The sequence below is a fragment of the Lynx rufus genome, unplaced genomic scaffold (genome assembly GCF_022079265.1).
Source record: "Lynx rufus isolate CCGP_SWC_20201006 ecotype Redwood Valley unplaced genomic scaffold, mLynRuf1.p SCAF_13, whole genome shotgun sequence".
Taxonomy (NCBI): Eukaryota; Metazoa; Chordata; class Mammalia; order Carnivora; family Felidae; genus Lynx; species Lynx rufus.
Window position 1 is genome coordinate 32,293,534 of NW_025814827.1, and position 22,959 is coordinate 32,316,492.

Sequence of the window (22,959 nt, forward strand, 5' to 3'; positions counted from 1 at the left end):
TTGAAACTGGTGTTGTTCAAGGGTCAACTGTACATTCTTCTGCTAGAGCTGCTAAAGCTGGTAGAATGTGAGCCTGAAGCTGTCTGGGGCATCTTTGCCCCGTTGCAAAGTTAGTCTGCTTGAGACTAAAGCCGACTCAGAGGAAACAGATGCAGATGGGGGGCAGAGGAGGGAGATGACGACAGATAAGCAGAAAATAGATACATCTATAGATAGATACCATTAGGGACTGAGTCTTGATGGCATGGTCTGAGCCTGGATTCAGGTGTGTCTAAATCCAACATCACTCTTGAACACTTGAATTATACGAGCTTTTTTTTGGTTTAAGCTAGTTTGAGTTGGGCCTCTGTTACTTGCCGGCTGAGACCTTTGACTACTATTATATTTTCTGCCCCTGTTAGACGGAATGTATTATATAGTGACTCAAATACTCAACGTTTAGCTACGTTTTTTAGCTGTTACAAGTGTAGCTTCTTCTCCTTGGGACTATAAATTCATCCTCCCACTGCCCACCAATTCCAGGGCTGACTACTTGGAAAGGCAGCAGTGACTACCCTGGTCTCTCTTACATCTATTAGGAGGCCTAGGTATTTGGGCAGAGTTACATTTTTTGCAATATAGATTCCCCAATACACCACATCTACCTTCAACACCACCTCAGCTAAATTCACCAAACATTAATTGAACCTCCAAGTATGTACAGAACTGGGGGAATTGAGGGTACAATAAAAATAAGAAATCATCCCTGCCTGCCTTCCACAAAAAGCACAGCCTAGAGACACTTAATTACTTGTCTTCATAAGAGATATCTCTTTGGTGAGGATCAGTTACCAAGCTTATTGAAGGCTGATTCATAAAAAAAGCTCTGATTTGCCTAGATACCCCCTCTCTACCACCTGCTTCTTCTTTCCTTACTTATAAACACTGTGTCAATAGCCCTTAGAGGGTCTGAGACCTGTTTATGTTGGTTGATATGTACAAAGGGTAGATGGTACCAGCTCTGTCACTTTAGCTTGGGGACCTAAGATTACTAGCTATTCCTTTGGCTATAATTTAGCTTGGGGACTGGATCTGTCAATGATGGAGTCCCAGCAATGAGCAACACATGACCATTTCCTCAGTTTTTGGGTACCGTGGTTCACACAGCAATTTGAAACTTTTATTGTATACCTCCATCAGTAAAATATTTCGAATGTGCAACCCTATGTAAGTAATCTTATTGGTTGTAGATTACCTATGTGTATATCGATTGTCCTCACCTATACTGTGTATTACAAAATACACCAAAACATACACTTAAAAGGTCGTGCTAAAATACATCCATATGGAGGATTTCTGGTTCAGTTCCAACATGTAAAGATCCTGGAAGTCCTCACTCTTGTCCTTACCACAAGAAAAAGCTGAGCAAACTGAAAATCACTGACTTTGCTGGGACCCATCAGAGAACTGAAGTCGCAGGACAGCTCACCACTACCCTCAAATATGGGCACAAGTGAAATGAGAAAGTTACAGCCAAGATCTGCTTGCCCGGAGCGGAAACTGCTGGAGCCATAAAGTGGTGGGAACAAGCAACTGGTAATTTTGATGAATTTCCAGAAGCTGAGTGTGGACTAGCATGAGTGTGAGAAATTTCGGGAGGCCACAGTCTTGGGACAATCTTCCCCCCTTCTTATATACTTTCATGGTTTTTACCTCTGAAAATCCCACCAAGTTCTCGTGGTGAAAATCTACAAGGCTTTTCCGGAGTTTTACCTAAGTTGGGGGAAGGGCATTGCTCCCCATACAGCCCCCTCTGGGAAGCTCCCCTTCCTTTCTCACCTAAGAAGGGAAAAATGCTATAGCAATGGGGAAATGTGTATGAAGGCCAGAGCCCAGAGACCTAGGCCCATTAAAAGATGGAGATTTAGTCATTACATTAATGAACATTTCCCTTCCCCACCTTAACAGTGCATCAACAGGGCTTCAGTATAATAACAGCGACTTACAGCTAAAGATCTTCAAGGTGCAAACACTGAGGGGGAGTGCTTAGGAAACTTGAAGGCAAGAGGAGGGCAATATGGCGGTAAAACAAAAATACTAGAGGAATTTGAAGTCTTTGACACCTGCAGCTATAGGAAGCATTAATCACAGCACAACTCCTAGTCAGCTTAACATAAATCTTTTCACCAAAACTTATTTATCTCAGTTCTTATTGCCCAAAACAACATGTCTGGCTTTCAGCAAAAAATTATAAAGGGTGCCAAAAGGCAAGCAAAAATAGTCTGAACAGAGAAAGCAAGCATCAGAACTAGATTCTGATATGACACAGATATTGAAATTACCAGGCAGGAATCATTGGTAATAACTATGATGAGTACGTAAAGAAGTATGACAGAAAAAGTAGATAATGAGCAAGAAAAGATGGGTCATATAAGCAAGGAGATGGAAAGTCTGAGAAAGAATAAAAAAGAAATGATGTAAATGAAAAAACACAATAATATGTATCGGATGGGCTCATCCACAAGCTGGACATAGACAAGGGAAAAATCAGTAAGGTCGGAGGTAAGACAATAGGAACTTCCCAAAGTGAAATGCAAAGAGAGCAAACAATGAAAAAAAACCCCGAAACCGAAAAACCCCACAAAAACCCAGAGCAAAACATCCAAAAACCATGGGAAAACTTATACATGTGTTATACCTATGGATAATTGGAATATCAGAGGAAAAGAGAGAACAGAGCAGAAGAAACATTTGAAGTAATAATGGCCAAGAACTTTCTCAAATTAATGACAGATACCAAATCACAGATCCAGGAAGCTCAAAGAACATGAAATGGCATAAATACTAGCAAAATACAACAACACAAAACTACTACTCTTAAGCATGTCATAGTCAAACTGCAGATAACCAAAGACAAAAAAAAAATAAAAAATCTTGAAAGAAGTCAACAGGGGACAAATCCATTTCCTATAGAGAAATGAAGATAATTATAGCAGACTTCAGAAGCCATGCAAGCAAGAAAGACTGGATAGAAATATTTAAATTGATTAAAGAAAATCCCATCAAGCTAGAATTCTATATGCAAGAAATTATCTTTCAAAACCGAGGGAGAAATAAAGACTTCCTCAGAAAAATAAAACCAGAGAGAATTTATTGCCAATAGACTTGCCCTGCAAGAAGTGTTAAAAGAAGTGCTTCAGGGAGAAGGAAACTGATATAGGTCAGAAACCTTGACCTACGTAAAGAAAGGAAGAGCATCAGAGAAGGAATAAATGAAGGTAGAATAAAACTTTTATTTTTCTTATTCTTAATTGAAAGATAACTTTGTTTAAAGTACTAATAATTACAATGTGTTGAGTAATTATAGCATGTGGATAGATGAAATGAATGAAGGAAGGAAGGGGGGAATTGGACATTTTCTATTATAAGGTGTTAGACTACATATATAATAGCATAGTGTTATTTGAAGGTAGAATTAGATTAGTTGGAAGTGTATATTGGAAACTGTAGCATAACCATTAACATTAAAAAATACAATTGATACACTTAAGAGAGAACATAAAATTGTCTCATACAGAATATTAAATTACTGGAAAAGGCAGAAAAGGGGAGGGGGAGAAACAAAGAACAGTTTTCACAGATAGAAAACAGTTACAAACATGGTGGATAGGAATCCAGCTATTTCATAATCACTTAAATGAGAATGGTCTAAATACACCAATTAAAAGATAGAGATTGTGAGCATGGATAAAAAAAGAGACCCAACTATATGTTGTCTACAAGAAACTAGAGAAGGATGCACCATGCTAATGTTAATCAAAAGCAAGGTGGAGTCATTGTGTTAATTTCAGACAAAGCAGACTTCGTAACAAAGAATATTAGACATAAAGAGTTGTATCACATAGCGATAAAGGAAGGAGTCCGTTCTCTGAGAAAATACATAGTCCTAAATGTGGACGCACCACATTGCATTGTAAGAAGTCTGGCTGGTCAGCACAGACCTTTCTGTTTAAACAGAAGCAGCATGTCCCTGATGAGCCAGCCTTAGGCGAAAGGTTCAGAAGGTATCTCCAGCTTCCCACAGCCTCCTGTTTCTTAACTGTTCACCACTTTTCATGGAACTCTCCTTGAAACTGTGAGCCTCAGTGCTCTCAGCCACTCCACTTTCCCATCCCCAGAACACCTGCTCTCAAGAAGCCTTGATAATCAATTATGCCTTACTGTTTAACTCTGAATAAAGCCAGCGCATTAGCTCTCTTAAAAATATTTACAGGCTCAGGACCTCTAAAGTGTTATAACAGTCTCTAGTTCAGGAATAGAAAATAACACCTACCATTTCAAGAGGAACCAGAAAGGTGTTCTGGGGGCACATGGGAAGAGAACCTTGATAAGCCACTTGCTCAGATTGTGGATCCATGGCCTCTGGCCCTGGACCACTTGACCTCCTGTCCCCAAGGCTGTCTCCTGAAGCCCTGTCCCTCCCATCCCTACCTTTGGCCTTTTCCACGTGATGGCCTTCATCTTGGTTTTCTGGCTCAGCTCATGGGAGCCCAGGGCCTGAACACCTGCTGGGAACACACGGTCTTCAAAGAGGCACTGCTGAGCAAGGCACCGTCGTCTGAGAACAACAAAATCCTGCCCCTCATACTTGAGGGGCTGTGAGACGGTGCCCTCTCCATTTCTCCTGTCCCTCTCCCGGATCACGCGGTCACAGAAAAATCCTGGCAGCAGGTAGGGCATGGTGACCGCTCAGGGAGTGGAACTGGACCTTCACTGCGGCCTCTCTCCCACTGCGCCCTCAGTCCAGGCCTAATCCTCCCATGAATGGGCCGGAGCCTATATAGCTCCTCCACCCTCAGCAGCGCGATGCAAATGAACACAGTCCAGAGAAAGGCCGTGGTCAGAGTCAGCAGCTTTGGCTGGAGGCCCCTGAGCCCACGGTCAAGGGGCAACACCATGCCAGTCCGGGAGCCAGCAAGGGGAGCGAGAGAGCCAGGACAGCCCAGGACAGGCCTCGATGGCTTGTAGACCTTTAGGGTACTTCCATCAGCCTTGCTGGGATTCCTTCTTTAAAGGGAAAAAATATAGTTACCGAGAGGCTTACCCTGCCTCAGCAAAAGGCATTCATGCCTTTGACACCGGCGGCCAATGGGATATAGCATGGGGCCTTCAAAACATGCTGTATACACTAATCCTATACAGGCTGCTGAATGCATAGAAGGAATCTGCTCCAAGCCATTGTCTGAGGTTAATGAAGCCTTCATTCTCCTGATGTCCCTGCCCCATCCCCCCAAAGACCTTGACTGGCCATTTAGGGCCATTTAGGAAGGGTAGGTAACTTGGCCCTGGTAGAGCAGGCCCCATGGTAACAAACAGACATCCACGGTTACAACTTCAGAATCTTTGAGGCAGAGAATGTGGGTGGGGAAGGAAGGAGAAATGTGTTTGTCAGAATTATATTCACAAGGAAGCCCCGCTTTTTCAAAGCCTCCCCATGCTTCAGTGGGCAACTCAATGTGAGAGCTGGGAGCTGATGGCAGGTGGACACTCGGGCCTGGCAGGCTGCCCACTAGCAGGGCGCTGTCCCCACCCAGTCACTGGCTCCTGCCAGCCTGCATCTACTGTGGGCTTTTCCAAGTGTGGGCTTTGGACTACCTGCATCAGAATTGCCTGGGATGCCGGTTTAAAATGCAGATTCCCAGGATTCACCTTAGACTTAAGGATGTAAATATTCTTGGTAGGGGTCTGGGACTCTTCACTCTAAAGAAGCACCCAGGAGATTCTTACGTTTCCCAGGGTTTGAAACCATGACATTAGCATTACAGGGCGCTCAAAATAATTTCTGAGGTCAGGTCTTTTGTGAAATAATTATATTTTATTCTGTTTATACATGAACAAAGTTTAATAAAATCAGTACAAAAGATACATAGAGGAATAGGAGTCTCTTGCCCTGCAAATCCCTCTCCTCAGAGACAGCCACTTTCAATTCTTGTAGCAATTTCTTTTGGTATTTACCTCTATATTTCTAAAAAACATCGTATATTATTACTTTTTAATTTATTGTTTTTAGAAGGTATCAGCAGAGTTCCTATTTTGGCCAATGAGATTTAACCTTCTCACATGAAGCTCTGCCCACCACCTTCCCAAAATAGTAATGTCATAAATTTTGGTAAGATTAAAATTCAGTATTTACTTGAGTATGATGAGGTAACTATTGTTCGCTTCTTAGCTAAGTGCTATGTTGTTTTACATTTCCTTTCTGTATGAATTTTTTTCCTCTTATTCTTTATAATTTTCTGATTTTCTATGTATTGATCAATGCTTTTCCTCAGCAGTAGTTTTCCAAATACTTAAACTCGTCAGATAACCTAGTGGTTCCATTGCTCTCCCACCAGGGTCTTCCTCTGCAGCCTCATTCTCCCATACAGACCAGACTGGCTGCCCTCCAGGTCTGGAGCAGTGGCCTGGGATGGACTGGGCCCTTCTGGTGCCATTCACTTCCCGGATCTTAACGCTTCTTTGGTTTACTCCTTGATTGGATTGGCCGACAACTTGCAGCTTCCTAGGTAAGGGTGCACAGGAGGTAAGTGGCCTCAGTCCTTGCCCATCTAACTACGTTTTCTACTTGTCTCACGATTGAAAATTTGGCTAGGTATTTTAGATTGAAGAGCATTTTCCTTTCAGAATTTTTAATGCATGGTTTCATTGCTTCTAGCATCTGGAGTTGTGAGAAGTCTGGTACAATTCTGATGAATATTCCTTTGTATGTGACCTGTCTTTTCCCTCTAAAAGATTTTAGGGTTTTCTACCCTTCCCTCCTACTCCTCCCACTCCCAATTCCAAAAGCCAAATTTATGTGCCTTGGTATGAGGTGGGTTTTTTTTTTTTGTTTTTTGTTTTTGTTTTTGTTTTTAATTCTTCGTGCTGAGAACTCAGTGACTCCTTTCCATATAGAGACTTTTGTCCTCAGTTTCGGAATATTCTTACATTATTTCTTTGACATTTCTCTCCCTTTCAATTATTTCCTTCCTTCCTTCCCTCCTTACTCCCTTCCTTTCCCCCTACCTTCTTCCTTCCTTTTCGTGAAACTTCTAAAAATCCGATGTTAAACCTCCTCTAATTTTATTGTATTTTCCTATTTTTGTGTTCTACATCCTAGATTTCCTTGATTTTATATTTTAGCCCTGCTATTAAAATATGTAAATTTCCACTCTCATAGTTTTCTACTTTATATTATGAAAAACTTCAAACTTACAGAAAAGTTTAAAGAATGGACACCCATATAGCTTACATCTAGATTCAACAATTGTTAACATTTTGCCATCTTTGTTTTACTGATCTATATACGTATATATGGATCCTATTTTTTTTTGCTGAACCATTTGAAAAAATGTTGACAGTGTCATGACACTCCACACCTAAATACTTAAAGGTATACTTAGGCTACAGCAGGCATCTCCTAAGTACAAGAGCACTTTCCTACTGACTTGAATGCCATTATCGCTAAGAAAATTAACTATTATTCTCTAATATTATCTAAAATCTAAAACCATATGCTAATTTCTTTTTTTTTAATTTTTAATGTTTATTTATTTTTGAGAGAGAGAGAGAGAGAAAGAGGCAGAGAGAGAGGGAGACACAGAATCTGAAGTAGGCTCCAGGCTCTGAGCTGCCAGCACAGAGCCTGATGCAGGGCTCAACCCCATGAACTGAAAGATCATGACCTGAGCCAAAGTCAGACACTGAACCAACTGAGCCACCCAGGTGCCCCTCCACATGCTAATTTCTTCAGTTCCCCAAATGTCCTTTATAGCTGCTTTAAAAAAAAAAAAAAAAAAGCCAGAATCCAATTAAGGTTGAAGTGAGCATTAGTGAACTGGAAGGGAGGTCAGAAGAAATCTCCTAGAATATCACACAGAGAAGCAAAGAGATGGGAAATTTTTAAAAAAGAAAGAAAAAAAGGTTAAGCTATATGGGGGCTAGAGCAAGGTAAGTTCAGCATATATCTAATTGGAGTTCCAGAAGAAGATAATAGAAAATATGGAAAGAATTAATATTCTAAGAAAGTTTTTACAGTTAATCAGTGACTCCAATCCTCAGATTCAGGAATCCCAAGGAATACTAAGCAGGAAAGATGCAGAAATACATGTTGAAACAAACACAACATAGCAGTATGGCAGAGTACCAGAGACAGCGTGATCTTAAACACAAAGAGAAAAGGCAGATGGCCTATTAAGGGATACCAATTAGAATGATTGCGGATTTCAGCAAGAATGTAAGCCAGAAGATAGTAAGGAGAATCAGCCTGGGACTGATTACCCAGGAAAACGATTTCATGAATGAGAGTTAATTCTATAGAAATAAAAGTTGAGAATGCTTGCTACAAATAGATTCTCACCAAAGAAATTGTTAAACAAGATACTTTAGGAAAAAGCAGAATTATTCCAGAAGGAAAAGTCTAAGACTCAAGAAAGAACAGTAAACAAAGAAATTGGTAAACGTGTGTAAAATATTGACTGTTTTAGAAAAGTATATTTTCTACTTTTTAAGGTTGAAAAATCAATATAGAGCTAAAATTCTGAGCAACAATGACAGATTAGTTGGGAGAAGAATATTTAGAGTCAAAGTGCCTTATGGTATTCATATTGTTTTTGAGGAAACTAAAGCTATTGATCAACTTCAGGCTTTGTCAGGATGAAACATATGTTAAGTATTTAGGGTAACCACAGAAAAAAAAAACAGAAATAGTCAATAACATCTGAACTAATAGAAAAAAAGAGAAAACACTTTTAATACGTTTTTAAAAGGGTGTAAAGAGGAAAAAAGCAATATTTAAAAAGAAATACCAACGGAAAGGTTATGGTTAAGATGACAGTAATAAATCCAATAGAGATCGATGTTCATAATCAATGTAAATGGACTAAAACCTTCAGTTAAAAGACAAAGGTTTTCAGATTGCATTAAAAAAACAACAACAACAGCCTTCTAAGCAGTTTATAAGAAACACACCCAAGACATCAGAACATAGAAATCTATAGCAAGTCTATTCAACAGTGAAGCAGCTAAGATTAAGTTCCCTCTAAAATTAAGACCCAGGGACACCTGGGTGGCTCAATCAGTTATGTCCAACTCTTGATTTCGGCTCACGTCATGATCTCACAATTTGTGAGTTTGAGCCCTGTGTCGTTAGGCTCTGCCCTAACAGCGTGGAGCCAGCTTGGGATTCTCTCACTCCCTCTCTCTGTACCTCTTCCCTGCTCATCCTCTCTCAAAAAAAATAATAAAATTAAAAAAAATTAAAAAATAAAATTGGGAGCCAGACAGATTCTGTTACCTCCTTTTTGCTGGAAGGTTTAGCCACTGCAATAAAACAGGAATTTTTGCTCAATACAGTTGTGTATAATGTACTGGGCAGCACTGTCATTATTTACAAATGACCTAACTATCTGTATGGAAATGGAATTTGTAGATAAATAACTTGGGGTTTTCAAATTGTTAGAATTACTAAGAGTTTAGGAAATATATATAATATGAAAGTCAAATGCATGTTTATGCCTGAGAAATTGAGAACAATTTTAAGAAAGATGCCCTTTATAAAAATAATAGCAAAAGCAAAAGATGCCTAGGAAGAAATCTAACAAAGGATGTTCAAACCTTTATGGAGAAAATTATAAAAGAACTTGATGGAAAGATACTAAAGGAGACCCATTTAAATGGAGAGACATCCCTTCTCCATGGATAGGATGACTCAGTATTGTCAAGATGTGCATTATTCCAGGTTGATTCAATGCAATCTCAAAAAAATCCCAACAGGATTTTCTGTGGAACTCAACATCCTGATTCTAAAATTTAAATGGAAAGGCAAGGAGCCAGATACAGTTAAAACAATACTGAAGAAGAAAAGTTAGAAGGACTGGCTCTACTGAATGTCAAGATTTATTGGCACAAGGTGTGGCGTTGGCACAAAGATAGACCAATAAACACAAGTGAAACATGGTAGAGAGTGCAGAGACAGAACCACACATTGGTAAACATTTGATCTGTTTAAAAAGTGATATTACATAACAACAGAGAAAGGATTTTTTAAAAAAATGAATTCTGCTGGGAGCTTTGACTAGCCATATGGAAAAACAACAAAATCTGATCCCTATCTTATATAAGAAAAATCTTCTCTGGATGGATTATAGACCTAAATATAAAGGCAGAAAAATTAAGTTTCTAAATGATAATAAAGGGGCGCCCTGGATGGCTCAGTTAGTTAAGCATCCAACTCCTGATTTTGTCTCAGGTCATGATCTCATGATTCGTGAGGTTGAACCCCACCCCTGTGCTAACAGCAGCAGAGCTTGTTTGAGATTCTCTTTCTCTCTGCTCCTCCCCCACTCTCACATTCACAAACACTCTCTTTCTTAAATAAATAAACATTTAAAAAATGATAATAAAGAAGAATGACTTTGGTTTAGGAAAAACTTCTTTAACAGAACATGAAAAGCACTAACCATAAAGGAAAAATAATAATTAAAAATTAATTTAGAACTTTTAATTCAGAATTTTAAAATAGGGGTGCCTGAGTGGCTAAGTGGGTTAAGCTTCTGATCTTGGTGCAGGTCATGACCTTGAGTTCCTGAGTTCGAGTCCCGTGTAGGGTTCTGTGCTGATAGCTCAGAGCCTGGATGGAGCCTGCTTCGGATTCTGTGTCTCCCTCTCCTTCTGCTCCTCCTCCCCTGCTCCCACTCTGTCTCTCTTTCTCAAAAATAAATAAACATTAAAAAATTAAAAAAAAAAGAATTTTTAAAATAAAAAAAACACCTTAAGAGAGTGAAAAGGCAAGTTACAAAATGGGAGAAGATATATATAGTGTATCTAACCAATAAACAATCAGTATCCAAAGAATGCCTACAGTTCAAGTTGAAAAAGACAACTCAGGGTTGATGGGGGGTGGGAGGGAGGGGAGGGTGGGTGATAGGTATTGAGGAGGACACCTTTTGGGATGAGCACTGGGTGTTGTATGGAAACCAATTTGTCAATAAATTTCATATATATATATATATATATATATATATATATATATATATAAAGAAAAAAAGAAAAAGACAACTCAATTGAAAAATTAGCAAAGGCAAGGTATTTCATGGACATCAAGATAACAAATGATCAAGAAATACATGAATGTGTAAAAAGATGCTCTGCCGCATTTATAATCAGGGAAATGCATCTTTTCATACATTTCTTGGCTATTTCTGCCCCTCTACCCCCATTTTCTGTATTTTACTGCTAAGCTATTTTAGCTTCTTCACTATGATGTCCAGAGCTTTGTCTTCATCATGGCTCTCAGGAGGAGCTGTTGTCTTGTGGAATATAAGAGGAGGCAGTCCTAATTATTTATTGAATTGTCACTTTCCCCAGAACTTATGCTCCCCCACCCCCACTCCAGCATGGTGCCATCGTGATTCTCTGCCGAGTAAAGAGAGGGCTGGCTCCCAGCTGGGTACCTCATTTTACCTTTGAATTACCATCATCATTATTTGTTGACTCATCATGCTAATGTATGTCATTTACAATATCTCATTTAATCCTTAAAACTCGGTGAAAGTAAGAATTTTCATATTCTTTTCACAGATGAGGAAACTGAGACCCAAAAATGGTCAGTAACCTGCTGGAGGTCACCTCGCTAAGAGGTGGAGCTGGGATTTGAATCAAGTTTGTCTGATTTGAAAGCATGTGCTTTCCCCATCACTGTGTTATGCTCCTGTCCTTTGCTGCCTCCACTCATAGTAATTGCTACCTTACCTTGAGCACCTACCAGGACTTTAAGGCTGCTAGTTCAGAATAGCCACGTGATGAGAACATCACTATGTCCTTTATAAGCAGAACATCTTTCATATGTTCATGTATTTCTTGATCTTTTGTTACTCTCTGTTCATGAAATACCTGTCTTTAGCTAATTTTTCTATTGAGTTTGTCTTTTTCAACTTGAATTGTGGGCATTCTTTGGCTATTTATTGCTTATTGGTTAGATGTGCTATAAATATCTTTTCCCACCTCATGAATTGCCTTTTCCCCCTCTTAAGGGTATTTCTTAATTTAAACTTCTAAACATTCTATTTATGTGACTTGCTAGTGGCAGAACCAGAGTCCAGACACAGGTTTATTTGGTTCTAAGTTTAGTTTTTGTTTTTTTTTTAATGTTTATATATTTTTGAGAGAGAGAGCGTGCATGCATGAGCAAGGGAGGGACAGAGAGACAGGACAGAGGATCTGAAGCAGGCTCCACACTGACAGCAGAGAGCCAGATGTGAGGCTCGAACTCATGAACCATGAGATCATGACCTGAGCTGAAGTCGGATGCTCAACCGACTGAGCCACCCAGGCACCCCTAAATTTAGTTTCCTTAACTACTCTGCACGATGCCCTCAGGTCTTCCTCTTTGTGTCTAGCCCAGTGATCCCACTTCTTCGAAACTGTCTGACAGAAGATGACACATCTAAATCAGATTACAAGAAGACCTCCTGAGCCGGGTTTATGGGAAAGATAAGTAATATCCCTCAGAGGAGAAGCTGCATAGCCAGTGACTGAGCCCTCAGCCCTGGAACAGAGGGCTCACTACATACAGCCTGGGTTTTCCTGTAGTTCTGTTTCTTCCCTCTCATTCCACATTGGAAGGGAGTAATTTTATTTTTTGCCAACCTAGGGTTTCTTCTTCTCAGAGTTGAGTAGTGCAGGCCAGGTGACCCCCCTGGCTGGGAACATACACATGGAGAGTGTTAGTTACACAAGCGATGGGGCACATGGAAGGGGCCATCAGAGCAAGAGACCTCTGGTGTCACCACACATTGTCAGAAAGCTTTCATCTTCTGAGCACTGAAGCAGTGGCCAAGCTCTGGGTCCTCAAGAGGCGGTGGTCAGCTCTCCTCCACATTTTATTTTTTATTTATTTATTTATTTTTTTAATTTTTTTTTCAACGTCTTTATTTATTTTTGGGACAGACAGAGACAGAGCATGAACGGGGGAGGGGCAGAGAGAGAGGGAGACACAGAATCGGAAACAGGCTCCAGGCTCCGAGCCATCAGCCCAGAGCCTGACGCGGGGCTTGAACTCACAGACCGTGAGATCGTGACCTGGCTGAAGTCGGACGCTTAACCGACTGCGCCACCCAGGCGCCCCCACATTTTACAACTTCCTTCAACTTCATTTCAGACTGAAAGGAGCCAGGCTACTTGAAAAACTAAATTGTTCTAAGTCTGGGGCAAGAAATGTACAAGATGAGCCTGGGACATTCTGTTGTGGCCAGAAAACAAGAAATCTGTTTAAGATTAATGGGGTCATGTCAAATGATATAGGAAATTTATAGGGGGTTCCCACTGGCCAAAGATGGGACAATTTGAGCATCAAGAAAGTCATGACTGTAATGGATTAAAACATGTTGCAATGTAGGGTGCCTGGGTGGCTCAGTCGGTTAAGCCTCTGACGTTGGCTCCAGTCAGGATCTCGTGGTTTATGAGTTTGAGCCCCATGTCAGGCTCTGTGCTGATAGCTCAGAGCCTGGAGCTGCTTCAGATTCTATATCCTTGCCTCTCTGCCCCTCCCCTTCTCGCAGTCTGTCTTTCAAAAATAAATAAACATTAAAAAATAAAAACATGATGCAATGTTTACTACTAATCATACCCTTAGTAGGATATTGTTCCAAGCTGTGATATTTAAGAATGCAGAGAACATAGGAATTACAGTCGATTCTCGTTATTTATGGTAGTTATGTTCTATGAGGTGCCTGTGAATGCTGAATTAGTGAATATTGAACCATTGCTCCTGGAGGAAATACAGAATTAGATTCCCGTGACCCTCTAGTCACATTTTAATCAACTGATCAATACACACTCTTAAGTGTGTTTCTGTTTAAAGACACCTTATTTAATATATTTTATTGAGTCATTAACATTGCCCTCACAACCAACTCAAGCATTAATGAAGCTTATCTAACACATATATTTTCTCCCTGAGGCACACCCCAGCCTTTTTGCATTAGGAACATGAGAAAGCACTTTACATTTTAAACAGAGAAATCACCAACAAGAAGTGCAAAAATGTGAAAAACGTGGCACTGTGTAGACTATGAAAAGGACGCCTGTCTACAGTGTGAGAGCTAAGCTGAGAAGGCCAACTGTCCCCTTGATTTCATCTGGGAATGTGCGTGGAGGGCGACTCAAAATTTTCACTGCCCTACACGTGTCTGCAGATGACCACAGAAGCACCTTGGAGACTGATTTGGGGTTACAAAGAAATGTTAGTGAGTAGGGGAATTCACAAATACAGAACCCAGGAGTAATGAGGATCGACTGTATACAGATCATAGCACTGACACCTCCAGTGCTGGAAAAACCATTATTACAGGGGAAGGTTAGGGGAGGTTTATAACTATTTGATCTGAAACAATTAAAAGAAGGATGAGATTATTGATGAACAGGGAGAATTACTACGTACAGGAAATCTGCTGACTGTTTCACTGTCTTCTGGATCAGACCAGAGATAAGGGGCAAAAGTTGTGGCCAGAAGAGTTCTGGCTAGAAATGAGGAAGCACTTTCACGCTGTGAAAGGTACTAACGATAGGCAGGTTATTGAAGGAGCTGGGAGCATCTGTTTTCCCTTCAAAATCTTAACATCAGGAAAGAAACTTTGAAATGGAATGGCTGAAAGAAAATGTTTCCAAAGATCCCAAACAATACGAAAATTTATAAGGAGTTTTTGATAGTTTTAATGCTATCTTCCCAGTATTCTGGGGGAATATAATAAACTTCTATTAGTTATAGAAGTTATTATATTATAATAAACTTCTATTAATAAAGTTCTGATGGTGATTATTTAGACTTGAAGTTTAGATGAAATGGTAAAGCAAGTGTCAGCTTCTCTCTTTTTGTTTGTTTTGAGAGAGTGAGTGGATAAGGGGAAAAGGGAGAGAATCTTAAGCAAGTTCTACCCTCAGTGTGGAGCCTGATGCAGGGCTTGATCCCATGACCCTGGGATCATGACCTGAGCCAAAACTAAGAGTTGGACACCCAGTCAACCAAGCCACCCAGGGGCCCCCTTGTTTGGGCTTTTCAAGTTTTTAGCCTCTACTACAAAGCTGTAATCATCAAGACAGCATGGTATTGGCACAAAAACAGACACATAGACCAATGGAATAGAATAGAGACTCCAGAATTGGACCCACAAATGTATGGCCAACTAATCTTTGACAAAGCAGGAAAGAATATCCAATGGAAAAAAGACAGTCTCTTTAACAAATGGTGCTGGGAGAACTGGACAGCAACATGCAGAAGGATGAAACTAGACCACTTTCTTACACCATTCACAAAAATAAACTCAAAATGGTTAAAGGACCTGAATGTGAGACAGGAAACCATCAAAACCCTAGAGGAGAAAGCAGGAAAAGACCTCTCTGACCTCAGCCGCAGCAATTTCTTACTTGACACATCTCCAAAGGCAAGGGAATTAAAAGCAAAGATGAACTATTGGGACCTTATGAAGATAAAAAGCTTCTGCACAGCAAAGGAAACAATCAACAAAACTAAAAGGCAACCAACGGAATGGGAAAAGATATTTGCAAATGACCTATCGGACAAAGGGCTAGTATCCAAAATCAATAAAGAACTCACCAAACTCCACACCTGAAAAACAAATAATCCAGTGAAGAAATGGACAGAAAACATGAATAAACACTTCTCTAAAGAAGACAACCAGATGGCCAACAGGCACATGAAGAGATGCTCAACGTCACTCCTCATCAGGGAAATACAAATCAAAACCACACTGAGATATCACCTCACGCCAGTCAGAGTGGCTAAAATGAACAAATCAGGAGACTATAGATGCTGGAGAGGATGTGGAGAAACGGGAACCCCCTTGCAATGTTGGTGGGAATGCAAACTGGTGCAGCCACTCTGGAAAACAGTGTGGAGGTTCCTCAAAAAATTAAAAATAGATCTACCCTATGACCCAGCAGTAGCACTGCTTGGAATTTACCCAAGGGATACAGGAGTGCTGATGCATAGGGGCACTTGTACCCCAATGTTTATAACAGCACTCTCAACAATAGCCAAATTATGGAGATAGCCTAAATGTCCATCAACTGACGAATGGATAAAGAAATTGTGGTTTATATACACAATGGAATACTACTTGGCAATGAGAAAGAATGAAATAGGGCCTTTGTAGCAACGTGGATGGAACTGGAGAGTATTATGCTAAGTGAAATAATTCATACAGAGAAAGACAGATACCATATGTTTTTACTCTTGTGTGGATCCTGAGAAGCTTAACAGAAGACCATGGGGGAGGGAAGGGGAAAAAAAAGTTACAGAGAGGGAAGGAGGCAAACCATAAGAGACTCTTAAAAACTGAGAATAAACTGAGGGTTGATGGGGGTTGGAGGGAGGGGAGGGTGGGTGATGGCTATTGAGGAGGGCACCTGTTGGGATGAGCACTGGGTGTTGTATGGAAACCAATTTGACATTAAATTTCATATTAAAAAAATAATTCCAGTTAACATACAGTGTTAACTGTATTAAGTGTTATTATCAGGTATATAATATAGTTATTATTTATTATTGTTATATATTATATATTATTTATATTTTTATATTTATAACAATAATTTTCATAATTATAATATATTTTAATTTATAATAATTATATTTACAATAAATATTTTTATATTTATAATAATATATTATTTATACATCATACATAAATTATATGTTATATTTATATAATATATTACTACATATTATATAAACATATAATATATAAACATATAATATATAATATAATATAGTGATTCAACAGTTCCCTAGACCACCTGGTGCTTATCACAAGTTAACTCCTTAATCCCCATCACCTATTTCACCCATCCCCCCACCCACCTGGTAACCATCAGTTTGTTCTCTGTAAGTACCAATCTGTTTCTTAATTTGTCTCTCTCTTTTTCCCCCTTTACCCATTTGTTTTGTTTCTTAAATTCCACATGTGAGTGAAATCATGTGATATTTGTCTTTCTCTGACTGACTTTTTTTGCTTAGCATTATACTCCCCAGCTCCATCCATGTTGTTGCAAATGGCAAGGTTTCATTCTTTTTTATGGCTGAATAATATTCCATTGTACATATATACCACTTCTTCTTTATCCATTTGTCTATCGATGGGCACTTGGGTTGCTTCCATAACGTGGCTATTGTAAATAATGCTGCAGTAAACAAAGGGGGGCATGTATCCCTTTGAATTAGTGTTTTCGTATTCTTTGGGTAAATACCCAGTAGTGTGATTGTTGGATCATAGGGTAGTTCTATTTTTAACTTTTTGAGGAAGCTCCATACTGTTTTCCACAGTGGCTTCACCATGTGTCAGCTTCTTGTAAGCAGACCACTTCCCAAGTGTTAGTTGGGGTCTCACAGTTCCTTGGAGATCTTGAACCCCCACCTCATAGGCTCTGAGAGGGCAGAGCCTTTTCCCCACCACCACAGTTCAGTGGGTTCCTGGCAGTTTGATTCTAGATGCCTCTCTCTTTCCCCACTCCTGTGCTTTCCACACTCTAACTTCTGGGTGTGTTGGCTCATTCTGCCTGTGTAACTCAAGACACTAACTTCCCCCTTTACCAAAAAGTTACTTTTTACTTGCCTCAGGCATGTCACAAGTTCATGAGTAAAGATGCCTTTGAGTGTCAGGTCAAGCGGAGGGATGACATTGGAGTGTGTGGCCTTCTGCCCTGTTGCTTCCCCCCACCCCACTTTGGTTTCTGTTCTAGCTCCCTTCCTCTTGTAAATAAACTAGCATTTTTCCCTCTTTTTTCCCCCATTAAACAACAATCATGTCCCTCCTAGAGATAAATTATCCTTTCTGTAATTATAAGAATCTTACTGATTTTTCCTTATGAGTTTTCCTCATGAAGAGAAAAGTTAAAGTCTGACATGTTAAGGATTCACATTTTGTTAAGCATGCTTGTAAATATCTTAAAAAAAAAATCAAAGATGTTTTTGTAGTGGTTAACAGGACTTAACCTGAAAAATGTAATGATTTATTTATTATTATTTTGGGCTTTTTCTTTGTATTGAAGTGTAATTAACATACAGTGTTATACTAGTTTCAGGTGTACAATATATTGATTCAACAATTCGATACGTTACTCAGTGTTCACTTTGTTAAGTGCAGTCACCATCTGTCACCAAACAACATTATTACAATCTTATTGACTATATCCTCTACATTGTACTTTTTATCTCCATGACTTATTTATTTTATAACTGGAAGTTTTTACCCCTTAATCGCCTTTATTTCACCCATCCCCTAACTCTCTTCCCCTAAGGTAGCCACCAGTTTGTTCTTTTTTTGTTTATGTGTCTCTTTGTTTCTTTCTTTGTTCATTTGTTTTGTCTTTTAGATTCCACATTTGAGGGAAATCATTCAGTATTTTCCTCTGTCTGACTTATTTCACTTAGCATTATACTCTCTAGGTCCATCCATGTTGTTGCAAATGGCAAGATCTCATTCCTTTTTATGGCCTGTTGTGTATATGTGTATATATATATATATACACACAATATGTATATATATGTATATATACACAATACGTATACATATATATACAGTATGTATATATGTATATATACACAATATGTATATATGTATATATGTATATATACACAATATGTATATATATGTATACACAATATGTATATATGTATATATACACAATATGTATATATATGTATACACAATATGTATATATATGTATATATACACAATATGTATATATATGTATATATACACAATATGTATATATATGTATATATACACAATATGTATATATATGTATATATACACAATATGTATATATATGTATATATACATATATACCACATCTTCCTTATCCATTTATCTATTGATAGACACTTGAGTTGCTTCCGTCTCTTGGCTATTGTAAATAATGCTGCAATAAACATAGGGGTGCGTATATCTTTTCAAATTAGTGTTTTTGTTTTCTTTGGAAAAATACCCAGTAGTGGAATTACTGGATTGTACGGTATTTCTGTTTTTAATTTTTTGAGGAACGTGTTTTCCATAGTGGCTGCACCAATTTGCATTCCCACCAAGAGTGCTCAAGGGTTCTCTTTTCTTCGCATCCTCACCAACATTTGTTATTTATTGTCTTCTAGGTTTTAGCCATTCTGACAAAGTGATATCTCATTGGTTTTGATTTGCATTTCCCTGATGAAATTGCGCAAGAGTAATCAGTTTCCCAGAGGCCCTGTTCTAGAAGCCCATTCTCTTCTGTCCAGGGGCTTGTCATCAAGAAAACCTGGCTCAACAATTGGGAAGTATTGTATGGTTTGTTTGCTTTCTGATTCTAGAAATAGGGGCAAGAGGAATCAGATAGCTTGGCCTCGAGACACAATGCACGAAGCTCCCCAATAGAAGAGGCAAGGCAGTGAGGGTAGCACTCATGGGCGAGTGAAAAGAGATTATAGGTGTGCCCAGACAGGTGGCCTGGGTGTCTCTTCTTTTAAGAGGGTAAAGCTGAAAGTGCAGCATCATCTTAGCTAGAATTGTAGCTGGCCTGAATAATTCTCCCCTTATCACCACCACCACCACCATGTAACTGTAACAAGTAAAACTTGATTATGAAGAAAAGCTCAGATTGGCTTTCAATGATTCTGTGCCTCAGATAGTAAAAGCAGGAATGGTCTCTCATAGGACATAGTCTCCATTTCAGACTGCTCAAACCTGACAAAGGTCACTACATCTATGGAATGCAGGGAAAACTGACGTTTCCAATAAGTGCTTTACACTTCAGAAAGTTCCGGGATCATTTCACTCTTTCAATTTCAGTCAACTTGTGTGATTGTCCTTTCTGGACTTTAATCACTTCAACTGTATGTGAGGGGGTGTTGGTGGTAGGAGCACAGTTGGAAAGAGGTCTTTCGGTGCCCCTAATGTCACACTGACAATGGCAGTATCAGTTTTAGGACTGAAGTCGTGCCTAGAGCATAATAGACCCTGGTAGCATTTTTATCAAAATGCAAGTATAGCTTTTAAGACTAAAAGCCACCAATAATTTCACTAAAAGCAATATTTGTCAGGTTTTTGGGTTTTTTTCTCTGTAGTAATATTAGAAAAGGCTTTTAGGAGCCCCCAGCCTTGGAATGCTGGGCTGTCCTTATCTCTTGGTGGTCAGTGCCCTCAGATGTGAGTTTTCATTCACCACCAGCAGCTGAGTACCCACTGTGGGCCTGGCCCTTCTCTGACTACTGGGGTCCAGCATTGAATAGGAATAGGTCCTGTTATCAGATAGGGAACAGACATGTGAAAGCCTGAAGAAAGTGACACCTGAGCACTGGAGAGAGGGTGAGGAGGAGCAAATCAGATAAAAACAAGGGCACTCCACTTTTCACTCATATGTGGAACTTGAGAAACTTAATAGAAGACGTGGGGGAAAGGGAGGGGGGAAAACTTGTTACAAACAGAGAGGGAGGGAGGCAAACCATAAGAGACTCTTAAACACAAACTGAGGGCTGATGGGGGTAGCGGGGTAGAGGGGAAAATGGGTGATGGCATTGAGGAGGGCACTTGTTGCAATGAGCACTGGGTGTTGTATGTAAGCAATGAATCATGGGCATCTACCCCCAAAACCAAGAGCACACTGTATACACTGCATGTCAGTCAACTTGACAATAAATTATATTAAAACAAGCAAAATAGAACAAAACAAAAAACAAGGGCATTCCAGACAGAGAGCATGAGCAAAGGCCTTGAGGTCTGAGGAGACTTGGAACAACGGAGGAGCTGAGTGTGTCACCGTCCGGGGGAGAGGGTGCCAGCCTCAAAAGGGCTGATAGCTCAGCTCAGGAGTTTGGAGTTATCCTGAAGGCATGGGTGGAGGGGAGAATGGTGTCATGGAAGATACTTCAACAGGGGTGGGACATATCCTAGTGCTCTGGCAGCAGGGCGGTGACTGGGCTGGAGAATGAAGTTCTTTCCAGTACTTTCTTCTAAGGAGAGAACTCGGGATAGTCACAGGCCTTACCACAGGGCTCCCGGGAGAGGAAAGGAGCCCTTGGGGGAACCCAGGGGCTGAGAACAGGGTTGTTGGATGTTTCTTCTCAGGTTATAAAGAAAAACGTAGCTAATGAATAGGACTTCAGCGTCACTTGATTAAGTTAATGAATAGCTCGGGGCCTCAGCTTAAAGGATCTCCTCAGGGAAGGTTAGTTCTTGCCTTTTGAGCTCACTGTACCCAGAACGCTATCTCCTGACAGCCTTCCCTTCAGGACTCTAGGCTCCAGGGGAGCAGGACTTCTTGTCTTTTTTATCCACAGCTGTCTCCCTTGTTGCTTGCCTGCATTCCAGCCCTACCAATGCCCAATAAATATTTCTTGAATTAAGCACCAGAGTCATATGGGTGGTCTGATCAGAGAAGGGAGGCAAGAGGATATGCTTTTCTTTCTGGCGGATCACTGTACATGAAATCCAGAGGCTGGAAGAGTTACCTAAAGAGAAAGGATTTTATTCTGGGCTGTCATGCTCGCTCTGGATGTACTTTTCTCTGTGAGCCTTTATTTTCTCATGTGTGAGGCGAAGTATGTGGACGAAACCGACTGCTAGGATTTCTCCTTCTAATCCTAACACTCTATGCATGCAAAAGTGATCTTTGCCAGCTCCTCTCCTCTTTCTGGGGCTTCTCTGTTGCAGAAAGTCATGGCTGCTGGCAGACTAAAGATGTCATTCGTTGTGATTTTAGCCCTAGAAGTTGAAGGACTCTTACAAAGAATTTGTTGTTGTTGTTGTTCTGGGAAAGGGCTATTTACTTTTATAGGCTGGATTACACTGAATTCCAATTTCTTTTATAGAAAGCAAGATGTTTTTTAGGAAAAGAGAGCAAGAGAGTGAGAATGGGCTCGGCCTCAGTCGAGGGCAGAGCCCTGGGGAGCCTCTGCCAGGACCCTTCCCCCAGCGCCCATGTGCACCGTGGGGCTGCGGGGAGGTGCTGAGTGGGAGGACTTCCAGGAGGGGAAAAAGCCCAACGGGCAGCCAGCAAGCTACTCACCGGAGGTCTCTTCCAAATGAACTGGATGGGGAACTTCTGGCTGTAAAAGAGAGAGGTCTCATCTGGTGGGAACTCGGGATCCAGATAAAGAACCTTCTTTTCTAGACACTTCTTGTGAAGCTGCTCAAATGTCTTCTCTTTCACTCCGATAATGGGAAAATTGCGGCTGATGATGGCTGAATAGATGCCACTTGGGTTTCCGCCCCCGGCCTCGGTGGTCTTGCCTTGGCCCTGCTGGGGAATTGGTCCCGGGGACCTGGGCTCAGCCCCTGTCCGTGGGGCCACAGATGCGCTAATGACGGTTGGCATGGCAGGCAAATTTGGAAGGAAAAGGTTTTTTAAAGAAAACAAGATAGAACTACCTTCAAGGAAAGGAAGCAACGGCAAAGGGGAAGTTGGAGTGATTCTGTCATCTGAGAGAAAATGTCCACATCCCAATTCAAAGCTCAAAGCCCATCAGAAGGTCATCCAGCTTATGTCCATCTTAAAAGCTGAGCTGTGATCCGGAAGAAATAGGTTTTCCTGAGGAAGGAGCACTACAGGGTTTCTGCAGGAGTGTTTACCTGGGGGCTCCTACCGGCAGCATGCATGCCAGAGGGAGAGAGGGAGAGAGAGAGAGTGAGGGCTGTGTTTCAGTGGCTTGGAGAAGCTTGAGCCAAGAAAACTAAAAATAGGCATGAAGAAAGATTATGAGTATGAGAGCAAAAGAAGCTATGTGCAGGCAGACTACGTGGTGGACAGAGAAGGACCTGAATAGGAACATTTCTGGGTTGTCATTAAGTGCTGGTGTTGTCAGGAAATGAAAGGGGAATACTTGAGGAAGTTGAACACTGAAAATTAGCAAAGTACTGCTGATGTGTTATTGAATCGGCTCCTATATAGATCATC

General features: G+C 40.4%; 1 protein-coding gene across 3 annotated transcripts in view; it reads right to left on the reverse strand.

Moving 5' to 3' along the window:
• The window catches only part of CAPN3 (calpain 3), a 50,007-nt gene extending 27,627 nt beyond the window's left edge, over nucleotides 1–22,380 (reverse strand). For all 3 annotated transcript variants that reach the window (XM_047074494.1, XM_047074492.1, XM_047074493.1), the window contains exon 1: nucleotides 22,072–22,380. In XM_047074494.1, the coding sequence (XP_046930450.1) occupies nucleotides 22,072–22,380 (309 nt within the window). The remainder of the gene's footprint in view (nucleotides 1–22,071) is intronic.
• Nucleotides 22,381–22,959: the final 579 nt, after the last annotated feature.